At 38.7% G+C, this 15,475-nt stretch overlaps 1 protein-coding gene across 3 annotated transcripts in view; it reads right to left on the bottom strand.

Annotated features, from left to right (window-relative positions):
* Nucleotides 1-15,475, bottom strand: part of LOC125023573 (beta/gamma crystallin domain-containing protein 1-like) — a 40,267-nt gene that overhangs the window by 19,347 nt on the left and 5,445 nt on the right. The window contains exon 2 of one of the 3 annotated variants that reach the window (XM_047610923.1): nt 4,373-4,514. In XM_047610923.1, the coding sequence (XP_047466879.1) occupies nt 4,373-4,514 (142 nt within the window). Of the gene's footprint in view, nt 1-631; nt 819-1,414; nt 1,584-4,372; nt 4,515-15,475 lie in introns of those variants that run through there. The other 2 variants (XM_047610924.1, XM_047610925.1) reach the window with 2 other exon arrangements.

Raw genomic sequence — 15,475 nt, 5'->3', positions numbered from 1 at the left:
ACTGTCGACTGACTAAATAAACTATTCAAATTTTAAGAATTTTCTAACAGAAAAAGAACAAAATCCTAATGGCTTCACTATGAAAAACAGGTAAATGTTTTTCATTTACTTGCTTTTTTCCTAAATATTTTCTCTAATGAATATTTACAATATTGCGATATTGTGATCAAAAACCAGTTGGACATTATAAACACAAGTAACACACTAATAAAACAAAATGGCTCAATGATTAATGACTAACTACGCAAATATAAAACATCTTTGATGTTCAAGGGTCATTCCTTTCAGGTACTAATTTCACCGGAACAGTATAAGACTGAAGTGAGACAAAAACATTCACCAACAGTCTCCACGTTAATATTGCAGTAGGCTACAATGTGTAACAACCCCTGTGACTCGCGTTGTCAAATATAAACCACATTATCATGAACGCGTGAAACTTTTCTAACAAAATTACATTACAGTCAAGTCAGCCCGACACAAAGGGAAAAAAAAACAACACATGCTGCCGTAACACACCTCACGCAAACCCCGGCTAAATCTAGTTGTAAAAAAAAAGAGTGCGTGTGAAGACAAGCAGAAAAATAAGAGTTACAGACCATAATGTAAAAAAAAAGCAACAGCTACATACCATTTTGATTTCCCGGAGCCTAAACTGTTGAATTCCCTCCAGAGCACTGTGTCTAACGTGTCCTCACACTGAAAAAGCCAGCGTATTACGAGCCAGTCTACAACGTGCCTACCTCATAAGTAGGTCCAGAAGAAGAAGTGTATGCTACTGCATCTACTGGTGTGTGTGAGAGTTTACTGTCTAAGCTCTGAACAAAGTGTCTGACTTCAGGGCAAGGCCATTTGCATCACAGCTACAGCGCAGGGAAAAAAAGATATATTGTGAAAGACGGTTCACAAAACAAGCAAAGAATTCATAATGCAGTAGAAATGAAAGGGTGTGGACAGGCCTGTCGAAGACAACCTCACCCTTCCTCATTCTAAAGCGGCGCATATCAATAGGACATCTGTTATCTAGCACACCACTGTTATAGAAGGAGTGGATTTGTATCAGTGAAGACTCATTAAACTTATCATTTAGATACCTTACGATCAAAATGGGTCAAAGGTACAATATCCAATGCTCTAAGTAGGTTATCGTACAGTCCAGTGTTGAATAAACATGAATATTTCTTGAACACCTTCTGAACAGGCATTTTTCTGTGATAAAACCTGTTCCAACTGACTGAGTCATCAGTGTCAAGCATTTAGATATTTTCACTAAGTAAACAGCAAGTAAAAACAGTCTGTGGCTGGGTTTTCCTGTTCGTATCTAAACAGAATGAAACGCAGAAACCCAACTGAATAGCCTCGCTCAGATCTAGTGTTTTTGCATCAATTTGTAGTCAGAGCTGTCATACAGTACCTGCAGGTTGTTTTGACTCATTCACAAATCCACTGTGTTGGAGCATAAATGAAAAAAAAAAAACAGAGCATACATGAGATTGTCCCAGGCCCGGTGTACGTTCAAGTCTCAGATGGCTCCCTAACGTCCGTCTCTCTACTACTGTTGTATTAGTTCTCCGCCAAGTATTCTCCTTGTATTTACTCTCACCAGTGATAAATGTCAGGTAGGTGGAGATATGCTACCATATCTTTGTGTATTATGGCCCGCTTCCTTATCTGTCTGCTAAAGCTCTGCTTCATTCGCTACTCTCAATAGCAATAAACACTAAAGACACACACAGCAGCAATAATCTTAATTGTAGTTAAATACTCTGCATGTCAAAAAGTGAAAAAAGTCAATAAATTAGTTTATGAAATACTTTTTTTCCAGATATTAATGAGTAGGAAATGATTTTTTAATCATATACACACTAAATTGCTTGTAACATTTTTATACACAACACATGAACCGACCGTGGGAGTGAGACTGTTCATGTGTTTTAAGTTCTCCCACTGACACAAATAATACAGAGGACAGGTTTGACCGGTCTGAGGATATGGAAACGAGTCTACGGACACTAATATCCCATAGGATTATGTGCACCTCATCTTAAAGGGGAAGCACACATTTACAACCTCTACGCTGTCAGTCCAATCACCTGAGACTGCCTCGCCTGTCACTGAGCACCTACCACTGTCCCCTGCAGGCAGAAAAGAGAGCAAACACCTGACTGTGACATCAAAGAGGAGTGCAGCTGTTTGGAGCGCCCTGCGATAAACTGGACCCCCCGTGGAGTAGTGGTTGCAAAAGAAAAAAAAAAATAGTCAAGATTATCAATGTCACTTGAACTAGATAAAGCATGCCTATGGTATTATGTATTATACTATTACTTCAGTATTATGAACTAAATGTACCTAACGTGTTAAATGTAGCTGTACACTCAATAATATTTTACCATGGGTCTATTACTGATGATGCATTATTATTCACACTGCAGTATTACTCACAAATTATTCGGTATGAGGCCTTTTGCAAATGTATCACTTTCAGAGGGAGATGCTGACAATATTCAGGTTCAGGAGCATTTTTTGGACACATGCACATTTGTTCTGTACATGACCTGCTAGTCAACACACTCTAAAAAAATGATTCATCAGGTTAGTAAATATATATAGGAAGTATATATCTGCACAAAACAACAATTTTGTTATATGTATACGTTATGATGAGTTGATAACTTAATTTTAACACGTCAGTCCAAATGAAAATAATCAAAGTAGTCTTAACTCAAAAGCACATAAACTTTCAACAGATATTTCTGCCTTAATTCAACATATAGATATATTCAGTTGGCACAACAAAATTTATTCTGACTGCTCCCTTATTATGATAAAGTGCTATAAAACTGATGCAATGCCAACCTTTTCCAGAGGGTGGCTGAAAGAAACAAAGAGGGCCATGCGGTTGAAGAAGTCTGGTATTAGTGGGACACTTAAAAAAGACATATATATCGATGCAAAGACTGGCTGCATGTAAACTGGAATCTTAGTGGAATATAAATGGTCATAAGGCAAGAAGGCAGACACAGTGCTAACCACAGAGCCACTGTGCCGCCCATAGTTATAATTAAAAAATAATACTATCAAGTTAGTGTATCGGGGTAAAAAACACATGGTTCACATAGTTGTTCAAAGGTCTGAGATGTTTTGGGGCTGATGACTTGAACATTCACACAACCATGTTCCACCTTGGGTTTGATAAAACGCGGTATCTCTCTCACCGTTGTTTTTCTCCTTACATGCACTCTTGGATTCGTCAGTAAACTTTATCATTGACTGTCAAACACTGCTATGTCTAGTGTTTGTTTGTGTTTCACCCCGTGCCAGAATTGGTTTAGAGAAGAACAAATCTTTGAAATTTTGAGCATTTATTTAGTAAATGCTGTATCTGTGATGAAGTTTCTCTCATTCTACTGCCCAGTTTTGCCCTGTCTGACTATGATTTCAACACATCTGCTCCACTTTCCACACACTGTTACAGAGCACAACACACTGCCCTATTAATACATTCACGAGAATGAGAAAGAAGAGAATCTGACATTTTCACTTAGTTCTGATGGTACATTTTAGTAAGACTAAAACATTGTGCCTGACATTAAGACACAGACTAGCTATTTACAGCACGTGGACAATTGCTGTAAATTGATTTACTTGAACAATCCTTTGATGAACAGATTAAATTCAGTGTCATCTGAGCACTGTGTTAATGGAAGCACACAACAAAAGGTAAGTTGACCTTTTACACAGGGGAGTGTGCCAACACCAATAATTTGCTAAACTGCTTGGTAATCTGAAATATTTCTTCTTGTTTTGTTTTAATCGCCCTAAATCTTCCTGAGACTTTCGGATGACGTGCAGCTTGCACGAGAATACGACATATTTGCGAATTATACCCGCAGTATAATTCAGTGACTTCAGTGAAAAAGCATTTGACATCTACCGAAAACTGGTATGCAATTAGATTTAAAGGAAAATGTGTTGCTATTTGAGGAACCTCTCAGTAAATCCCCTAATGATTTATACCACAGCATGACAAACACATGAGCACTGGAAGATAGAATAAAGGAGTTAATGTCATGAGAAGGAGCTGGGGAGGCAGAGAGAGTCGCACAACAATCAGCACTGGCCATATAAGAAACAGGAGAGTAATCAACACTTTAAATATGCTAATGTGGCCGGTTAGGAGCAGCATGTGATGCACCAATAACCCAAAGAGAGGCAAACATACAACACCGCAGCAACAATACTGAACTACTGCAAGAGAAAACACCTTAGTAGTCAAAGGTTGCTACAAACACTGTCAGTACATTATGCACAAATTCATACATTAACCTGTGACCTCTTCAGTTTTGAATCTGGTAATCAGTGTGAAACCCACCTTGAAGAATTTGGAAGGAGAAGTAGGGCTGTGTGGCTGAGTCATATTCATGTTGAACATGGAGGTCGAATCCAAACTAGGGTCCCAGGCCAGTTCAGTCCGGAAACTGAACTCTGTGGAAACACTCATCTGGTCAAAGCTCCTGGTGGAGAGAGAGGCAGGAAACAGAGAGAGAGAGAGAGAGAGAGAGAGAGAGAGAGGGAGAGAGGATGTTATGTCACTGGTCTTTGTTTCCACTCTTAATGTACAGAGTCTATGCTTTTACAGTGTTGTTTACTTACTACTTTATCATTTTAAGTTTTAACAAATCCCAAAACATTCCTCAGCAGCAATGACCAAACAAAGCTGGCCGTGCTCCAGAGATTTGTTTTTAGATTCCTTTGTTCCCCTTCCCCCTAAGTTTAGGGTTGTAAATAAATAAGAAATAAAAGTACTGAAACGAAAGAATCGGACTGTTTTCCCCAGCACCTTACAGGGCATATCACTTTTTTGACACCTGTGATTGTTCTTCCACCTTAGCCCTGAGTTGGGAAAACAAAGACAGATGACACTTGACAGACAACATTCACTTCCCAGCAGCAAACCACACAGGCTGAACAATTAGAGCGCCACAGAGGATTCTAGAACACGTGTGAGACATGAGGAGGTGCATCTATTTCAAGAAGGAGTTTTTTTTTTCTTCAGTTAACGTTGCCCTCAGAGCATTTACAGATGAGTCACACCCAGTCTGGAATACAGCAGTACACAACATTCAGTTAATTTGGACAACAGAGGCGGTAACCATGCACTGCAGAACTGGTGTGATGTCTTTAACCCCCTTACAGTGCAATATATCAACAACTGCTTTTACAGAAACATATTTTAACGATGCATAGATAGGCAATATTTTCAGCCTTTATCAGTTTATCACTGGACATGAAAGCATGTGGTTGGAAATTCTTTTAAATTTGTATCTGCTATGCAGTATTTCGCCACAAGATGGCAGACCGTGACCGTTTTTTGCTCTGACTGATAACTGGCAGAAAGCTCAGTTGACATCAATTACAATCTTGTAGAATTTATCTCTGTAATAATGTGCCAAGACTTGACGGAGATAAAACCGGGAGGACATCCAACTGTCTCATGGCAGTTGCTTGTTGTAACAACATACACAAAAGATATTTTTGTGAAACAACTTTGAACATATTTTATAGTTGTGGACACTGGATTACTGTACGCTTCCAGACTGACTGGCTAGGGTCCTAGAGCACTTTATACACAGAGCTTATAGATAATCTAGTAATGCTACTATTGATATTTACATTCTTTGTAGAGATCACACCATACAAAGATGACATGCTGAATGGCTTCACCTTTCCGCGCGATAAAAGACCACTGATCTTGCTTTCTGATGGAGCGATTAACAAAGTACAGTAAATATACATGCAGCCAAACTTGTTGTGTTTGGCTGCCTACAGTGGGAGAAGCATGCATCTACTATGACAGAGGAAAAAACATGTACACAATCAAGGTGAGGATATGTTCTGTTTGTTTGTGCATAAGACTGACGCAAGAATTAATTTACAGCATAGGTCTTTAAGAGGGACTCCGCTACCCTAGAAGGTCCGCGGGGGTAGTGCAGAGGGGGTCGCAAAATCTTTGGCTGATTAGACATTTTTTTATTATATTTTTTTTTAATTTCACCCCACAAATTTCAATTATTAACATGAATCCAACATATTTAAGTAAAGGGATAAATGGAGGCAGAAGACGTTATGTTTCAGTCAACACTCACTTAGCGATACAGGAGCTGTCTCAACAGCACACTGTTTCACGCAGAGCGCCACATTAGACCTGTCACTGCTGAGCCAACGACAAGGCCGCATGTTACACGCTGATTGTCAGGTTCAATTGGCTGAGAGTCTATTTAGTGCCCAGGGAAAGTCCCAGATGCCTGCTGCAATATTAGCAGAAGAGAAGCTAACAGTGCAGCTAACACATATAGGTAGGGGGTCCCTCGTTAATCTCTCCATCAGTTTGGGGGTCCTTGGCCTGAAAAATATTGAAGCCCTCAATTGCAGTACAATATTTTTTATAATAGGACAAAAGCATAAAAGGATAAAAGGTTTGTCAGTACTCAAACCGATAAAAAAGATGACTGGGAGTTCCTGGGAAGAGTGTTTTTTACCATATCACTGGAAATGGGTGTGATGCAGTATATGGGTGGATACGCTGCATTTATTTGTCATGTTCAAAACAAACATTCTCCTTGCAGAAAGTGGAATAGGGGTGCTGAGCTTTGGTTGCACCCAAATGTGTGTTTTGGGTGATGCCATTTTCCCCATCAGGTAAAATGTACAGGTCTTAACATCAGTGTCAAGCACTCTTCACAAGGGATATTTAAAGTAAAGCCCCTATCGCCTCAAAAAACTGTGACCGTGCCACATCACAGGCCAACAGACAAGAGTGGACAAACGAGGGGAGACCACCTATGAGTTGCAACTACCAACTGGTAACACTCGTACTGTTTTTATTGAGCAATAAAAAGGAAGTCAACCAAAGTAAAAAACAAACATAGACAAAACCAGAGAGAGAGAGAGACGCTGGATGACTGCCACCACAAGCCAACACAGGTAAACTGAAACTTTATGACAGCCTCACTCTGCCCACCAGCCTCCTCCCTGATAGGCATGTACAGAGGGTGTGAGAAAGAAAGAAACACACATAATAAGATAAGACAGCATGAGACAAAATCAAAGGAAAATGTTCATAAAATATTATATATTAAATATTTAATGTACTTTTGATCTAAATTTCCTATTTTTCCTGAAATAACTCAATATCTTCCAAGAGATCAAGCATCGGCTTGTTGCTTTCAATCAAAGATAGAAATTAAATTTGCACCAAATTCTGTACATGCTGACACATGTAGATGAAGTAACAGGCAGCAGTATCCTCTTTAGTCAGCTACTCTATCAAATGAACTGATTTATAGTCTGGATGGGATTTTACAAGTTTACTGTTTTGCTATAACTTCAAATGTAGATTGACGTGCCCTGCAGTGATCCAGCTATGTCACGTAGACACTAGGTTGTTTCTCCCAGTCATCTGCTAAATATACAGGGAAAACCCTGGATGACCAATCAGTGGTCTCTCCTTACATGTCTGAAGATGTGCATGTATCTTCAGAAAAACAATAATGCAAAAGAGAAGAAGTATATATCCAGCAATGTAACTAAATACTGCTGTTGTCTAAAGGGAATTGTGGTCTAACAAGCAGAGGAGGCTCCAGTGTATTCTGCTTCCACAGTTTAAAACTAACTGCACAGGGACACGGACTAAATCTGAAAGAATTATTTTCGGGTTCAGTTACAAACGCACTGTAAAACATTACAGCCGCATTAAGTTATATACACGTATTTCTTCTCTTTAACTCCAATAGTCATGATAGTTTTAACCCAATTTAATGAGTCAAAACTTAAACTTCAAGTAATCCACTGGCGGGACTTTGTGTGTTTTGTCTGTGTGGTCAATGTCCATTTAATTCATGCCTTTCACATTTTTTAATTAGACAGAACTATTACTGTAGAATGGTCATACCTTTGAAACAAGGCTGCACAAAAGAGGATTAAACTACGGTATTACAATGTCAGCAAAACTATTTTCTCCATAAGCATAATGGATGGGTGGATTTTAGAAGCTGTTTCCCTGCCAGGAATACATTCCGAAGGGAATCAGATTTGAATGTCCTCCTCTCTAAACGGCCTAAATAAAACACATGTTAAATTTCTGAAGGGATGTAAGTTTAATCTGTCTGAAGTTTACATGAACTTGGTGAGAAAGATGAGAAATCTAAGTATAAACAACTTAATATGGCAGTTGATATGAATTCAGTTAAAGTTGATATTAACTTGGAAATTGTTGCAACCTAGTTCGTTGTATTAACTCATAGCATCAAGTTGAAACAAGAAATGGTCATTATTTACAACTTAGCTGTTAGAGTTGAAACAGGTTTTCTTCAAACTGAGTTTACTCACATTTTTAAAGCAGTAGACAAACTTTTACTGACTTGAAATGTTTGCAGTATATATATGACAGGCTGTTATGTAATATGAAAGATGATATAACAATGCCTGGACAAAAGGATCTCCCTAACACTGCAGTATTATACTGTATCTACTTAAACTCTGCAAACAAAAGAAGTGACTGTGGAGTTTACTAAAAGCTTATTGTTAGATCACCCTAACACAATCGCTTTGCTCCGTTTCAGGACAAATGGAAAATGTGTGAGCACATGTGGCTGAGGGCCACATATCACCTGAAAAACAAGGAATGCTCACTGAGAGAAGAAAACAGATGACTGTGAAACTTACCCAAAAGGGCTTTTGGGATTAACCCCTGGCCATGTTGGAGAAAAATTGCAGAATTACACAAACACACACTCACACACACTCACATTCTGACAGCAAACAGGAACAAACCAGCTCCAACTTGTCTGAATCTTTTCTTTCTTGCACACAGACAATGCTCCACTGTTGTAAGCACACACTTTATTAGATTTGAACAAAGAGTGTTTTCTGTTATGCCTTTGATATGCCATGGCAACTGATGTCACAGCTAAACAACAAGGTAAATATCTGTCTTTCAAAAACTGTAGGGTCCAAATTGTGTGACAAAAAAGTTTTTAGAGACCCGTGCACCTTTTAAGAAACCTCCTCACTAACGGTTCGGTCTTAAACGTCGTATGAGCGCAGGTGGGTTCAGAAATGTTTTGTTGTTTTCTTACAGAGAGAATGGCACATAACAGAGGTCTGGTTTAAATTAGTTCATCAACTCTGCATTTATGATGAACACAACGAAAAAAAGAGGAACAGCAACACACACAGCAACAACCTGATGAGAGTGAACCTTTGAGTGTGCATGCCCTCCGGTGCTTGCAGAGCAGAAACTCATTTGTGCTTGGTGACTGCTTTGCTTGTATACACACAGGCGCTGTTTTCTGACTCTCCCTGTTTCTTGATTCTTGCAGATGGCACGAGTATGAACCCTTTGTGGATTCAAAATCTATAAGACGGAGAGGAAGTTATGACAACGTATAGCTGAGGTTTTTGAGAAAGAGTGTGTTTTGGCCGCAGGGGAATTTTTGCTGCTATGACTGCATGACTTGGAACGACTAACAGGAGGGATTAGAAGCAGCATCAGTTAACCACACACTCCCAACGAAACCTGAACCACAAAACCCACCCAGAAAAGAAAGGAGCAGGTCAGAAAAGGTCGATTAGCGCCTAAACCTAAAATGGTTTGGTCTTGGAACCTTTTTCCCCCAAGCACCAGGTTTCAGCCTTACACATATTTAGTCAAACAAACATTTTCTTAGACTATTTCTCTGAGAACGGATCTGGCGTCATGTCAGCTATATTAAGTGTTAACTGAGAGTGTGTTATGTCTCCAAAATCTCCACTAAACCTTTATGAGCACACACTATTGAAAGTTCTCAGGCATGCCAAGATTAATAACGCTGCCAGTAAAAAAAGTGTCACAAAAGGATTACAAACATAAATTCATCTTTCATTCAGTTCTGGAAAAAGCAACAGGCAAATAAAAATTTGGATTTCTGTAATCTTGGCAAACCTGTATCAGCTACTGAATAATCTCATGCAAGGGTTGGAGCAGATTCAAATCCTGGTTGTTTGCTATATAATGGGTTTAATGAGTCACTGGAAGCTGTTGATAGAAGATATCTTGTTAGATTACTGTACAAGAAAAACGCAACAACACATGATGAAGGCCACTAGATTGGACTTCTGTACACAAAAGGTACAGGCTGTGTTACAGGCTAAGCTTGGCCAGACTCCTGACTGACATGGGGACTCTTTCCAAAGACAAGTTATCCAATAGGAAACTTGGAGAAGGAAACTTAACAACAATTTGCATGGGTTCTGTTTTTCATATTTCTGAGGCAGAAAACTCACTGAAAAAGTCTGATGTTAAGCCAAGCAGAGGATAATGCATTTTTAAAACGAATCAGTGGATTAAAACGGATTCCCTGTAACACTGGGAATCCAAAACAGCCGTTGTTTGTAGGAGCGACTCAGCATTAAGGAGTGCCTGGAACAACTGCTGCAGGGCTAAGTGCCAGATACAGGGCGGGTCTGCTTCAACCAGTAGACCGCAGCTACTACTCCTCCACTTTGACCAATAATCACAGTGGTACTGTGCAATCGAAACGTGTTTGTAAAGTCTTCTTCAATATTTTTTTTCAGGCAAGTTTCAACTGAAGACATGACGCATCTTTTGAGAAAGTAAATCAGTAAACAACATGGGAAAAACTGCATGTTCTCTCCATCCTGCAGCAGAGGAAGAGAGACATGACCTTAAGTACAAGGTATAACACAGTATACCATACTCACCTTTACTTATTCTTAAATGTGTAGAATTCCACCTATGTAAGTAGTTGCACGCAGTTTTTTTCTATTATGTGTGTGAAGACTTCCGCAAGAAATACAAGAAATGGATTGCAGCTGGCTTGTTTGCTTGATTGTACCTGTTTGATTAAACCTGACTAAATCCAAATATTCAAATTGAGTTTCTGGACTGCAACTCTGGAAACGTCCATTGTGCAGACAAACAAATTCAAAATATCAGTCACACTAGTGTAAACAAAATGCCACGTTAGTCAGTAATGAAGTGACACTTGAGTCAAAGGTCAGACCAGGGTTTGAACTTTGACCACACTCACACACAAAATGACCTTTCATGTTGAATCAGCATTACTGGATAAACGCTGCACATCTGGACACAATCTGTCAATATCCGTGAATACATTTAAATACAGGGGACAACAAGGGAGTACAAAGCAAGAGTGCACCACATGTCTTCACTCTTTACTCGTGTGCCACAGTAATCTGTTGAAAATAAATATCTCCATTTGGGATCAATGGGCTCTATGTTATATTAAAATCTTTTTTTTTTTTCTCATTCTGACTCGAACTAATCTTTATATACAACAGCAGCATATCGGACTTTATCAAACATATTTTACCATAGGTGCAACATGTCAACTTTTTTTTTTTTTTACAATCCAGTCAACTAAAAGTTAAATGCAGCAATTAATATTAAAGCATTATTTTACTTTACATTCTTCTCTCGTCTCAACACACTGTCAGTGTATGATCAGCAGGAGATAGTGTGTAAGACATAGTGTGTGTAAGTTCTTTATTGTGTCTTCTTCAGCCACAATAAAGAACCTCCACCGCAACGACACCTTAGTGTGGGTATAGATGCGACGTGATCCAATTTCTGTTTTCTGTTCTGTTTCTGTTTGTTCTGTTTTGCCGTCTCCTGTGAAAAGTGTGTTGCAGTAATGGTGAACTTGTCCAAAACAGTGTTCGTTTACCATGGAAAAAAACTTGAGTCAGTCCACAGTGCTTGCATAATCCCAAAAGGACTGTGCTAAGAAAACACTACTTGCAGAGTCCTGGAGGCGTGTTGTGTGAGAAGTGTGCAGCTCTGTGAGAATATATTTTTATGTATACAGTCCATTGTATATTAAGTGATTGTGTTTAAAAGCCATCAGTGAATAGGTGCACAGAGGTTCAACAGTGACTATGTGCTTCAGACCAAAGCCAGGCCATGTTTACTTTAGTTATACCTGCCTGTTTGTTGAACTCTCATCTTGATTATTAACGTACAAGGGCCGACTGACACACAATACAGCAACAATGGTGTGTTTATGCTTAAGTTAACACCCAGCCTTCCTGACGGCGTTCACCATGCAAATATTGACAGAGAGAGAACAATAACCATAACCATGTCTGCACACATTCACCTTCTGCATTCAGCTTTCCTTATAACTGCATCGAGTCAAACTACTGCAAACCGTGACATTTTTACAGAAACTTCAGATTGTATTACATAAATCTAGCCAGTATGCAGCTTGCAGAGGTGAATACATCCCTGCGGAGAATCACTTAGCAGCAAATGACTCAAAATTGATACACCTCTCAATATTTGCTTGATTTCCAAGTTTCTCTTGTGGACACATCTTAAAAGCAACCAAAGCAAATACTTGTCTATTTTTGGACCAGTGAATTGTGTCTCTCTACCTGTCTGCATTATGGCTCCTCATGAATAAATAATTAAATAATGCCAGAGACTGTCCTGAAATGACATCATAAGCAGTACCATGTTGCGCAATCTTCTGTGGCTCTGAAAAACAGAATTGGCACAATGGTTACCAGTGGAAATCAGACATCCAAGAAAACCCTTGGTTGTTTGGTGGACTGAATGCTGACATCAAAATAGGAGTGGGCTATCCAAACGCAAGTGACTTGACCTGACATTAACATGTCAACGTCCAACTGCATCTCCAGATCTGATCTCACTTTTACGCTCTGTATGCAAATAAATCCCGGCATCATCTGGGGAGCAGTACAGTACTTCAACAGCTGCTGTCTCTAATGGATCACTACAGCTGCTCCACGACCGAGAACAGTGTTGTTTTATGATTGTGTGTCATGACCCTGGTACACACAAGTTATTATTTACTGATCTCCATCCTGACGTTAGTTAGACCTGTACAAAACTCAGATTATAACGTCACTCCTAGAAGTTTCCATATGTACGGTAATCTCCATTAATAAAGGTAAATAAAGACATCAGAGATTGAAGAAATATGTAACATAACCACACACGGCTCCTCATACAACAACATGACCATGCGAAAATAAACACTGAATCACACCTGTGTACTCATATTAAAAGCTTTTAATTGTAAATTGTTACTTAGATTTATTTATTTTTAACTTAGTTAACAGCTACAAGGACAGGATATTTTACAAGGCTCTCATCATTAATACACAAACATCACTTACAGTGCTCACAGGCCATCATTTATAATAATAGACATTGGTCATTTGTTTGTTTTCTGAATGAATAAGGCAAAAGTTTTGGTTACTTTAATGCGACTAGGGACGCATTGTGTTCACACTATCTAAGGAACATGGACACACGCGGACACATGTGAGCCAGACTACCTCCAGATGTGGTCTTGGATATGTTAAATGTGTCCTGGCAGTGTTCACACCTGTCTTTTACGTGACTGTATCACCCAGATCAGATCTTAATGCAAGGTCTGAACAGCAGCACAACAACTGCCAAAAGAGCAGAGCACACAAGACCGTAGTAGCTTGTGTGAAATATATATCACATAATTTATATTTTATATTTATTTTTTGAAATCTCCAAAGTAACAAGTAAATAAAGCTGTAATCTAACAGGGGTGGCAAGTGCAAAACATTTTTTTTTTTTTTTTTTTTTTTTTTAAAAACACAATTTTGCTCAGACCAGCATGTCTGCTACCACTAAACCAACCCCATTACATTTTTAAGTGACATACATTATCAGACAGGCTATTTGTCCCAAATTACTGTGTAGGGCAGGTTCATATCACATTTTTTTTCATGCTTTGAGCCAAAGAACACGTGTATTTTGCCATGAAGATGCATTACATTCCTTTATATTTCAATAAATAGGAGTTGAAGGAGTATTCCTTTTAATTTTGTGAAGTTACACAGTCAGTTAAAAATTTTAAAAATAAATAAATAAATAATAATAATAAAAAAAAGACAAGGCTCTGTGTGTACTAAAGATCTGACTGAGTTATGATTCCTGGGAGAAAGAAACGGGATAATATCTTTGACAAACAGAGACAAAAGGTTTTAAATCTTAATCTGTCTCAAATGGCTCCAACAACTACGTTGTTTCAACAACACTGACATTATGACACTCAGTGTGACACTGAGTGTCTTCACCTCACATCTCTACCTTTGATCAACACATTCCAGGACAACTTCTTAGTCACATGTCCACGGACCTCTCACAGACATCACACTGCTCTCATTTTCACACTGGCAGCACGGCAGCATTAAAACTGTTAGGAAGGTGAGTATTTACTTTGGCTCTTTTGATGTTGCAGTGAATTGGAACAATGCAGAAAGGCGGGGTCATCAAAAAGGTTTATTTATAATTATACCTGTTGTTAAAACCTGACGCTACAACAGAATGGACACGGCTGGGACTCATCCAAGGCCAAATTTGGTTTTGGGTTTTATGCCATTTTAATACATATATATATATATATATATATACATACAATGGGTTAATGAATGCTCAAAGTGAACAGCCAAAAGTTAAAGAAACAAAACATATGACCAATATTCGTCCACTGGGAAGTGCAATCTCCTATTTCATTTTATAATTCAGTCTGAAACTAAGTGTCAGTGTCATCAAGACTCAAAATTACTTAAGGATACGACTTAGGATACTAAGGATACTAATAGATGGTGGCAACAAAACATGGGCCATACCTCAGAAACCTTTGTTTTATGAAGCAAGAACAATGGTTACAACCTCTAGCCATATGGCAACAAATCATGTTATTACAGAACATCATAGATGATGGAACAGTGAACATCATAAATGGCAGGCAGACCTTTTTCTCTAGGAAGTGGAAGGTTTATTTAGAAAGAACAAGTACTTGTCAACATACAAACCTGTTTCATACCCTCTCAACGGTTAAAAGACACAATTTCTAGAAGTCAGCCCTCTACAACACATAGTATTCAGAACTTAACAAAAGTGAAAAACTGTATCCAGCTTTCCTGTATGGAAAGCTGGATAAAATCAGGAAGAAAAAAAATGTCTAGGTTCTTCTTCTTCAGAAGAAGAAGCTTCCCTGATGAATGGCGAAACGTCTTCAAGAAATTCTACAAGCCCAGTTGCCTTTATTCAACGCCTTTTGGATTACCATGACCTGGATGACTAAGAACCTTCACAGACATCCCAGGTTTAAAAACGCTTGTGTAATTTCTGATGACAATGAGGTAATACCTGTTTAAGGCCCTGCAGGTTCGCCATAAACTGCAACAGCAGTAGGCCTGTCAGCAGTGAATCATTACTTACCATGTGATGAGTTAGAAAGTTCTACAACGTAAAAGCTCAAAGAACAACTGAATCTGAAGCTCAGTCAGAGGAAAAGTAAATCTGTTTAGCTGTGAAGAAAAGCATACATATATCTAGTGGGTGTCTTTGGTAGAAAGTACCGCTTGCTGGGGTTTTGTGAGT

This window comes from Mugil cephalus, chromosome 17 (assembly GCF_022458985.1).
Source record: "Mugil cephalus isolate CIBA_MC_2020 chromosome 17, CIBA_Mcephalus_1.1, whole genome shotgun sequence".
NCBI lineage: Eukaryota > Metazoa > Chordata > Actinopteri > Mugiliformes > Mugilidae > Mugil > Mugil cephalus.
The sequence above is the reverse complement of the archived record's forward strand: the minus strand, read 5'-3'. Positions and strand labels throughout refer to the sequence as shown.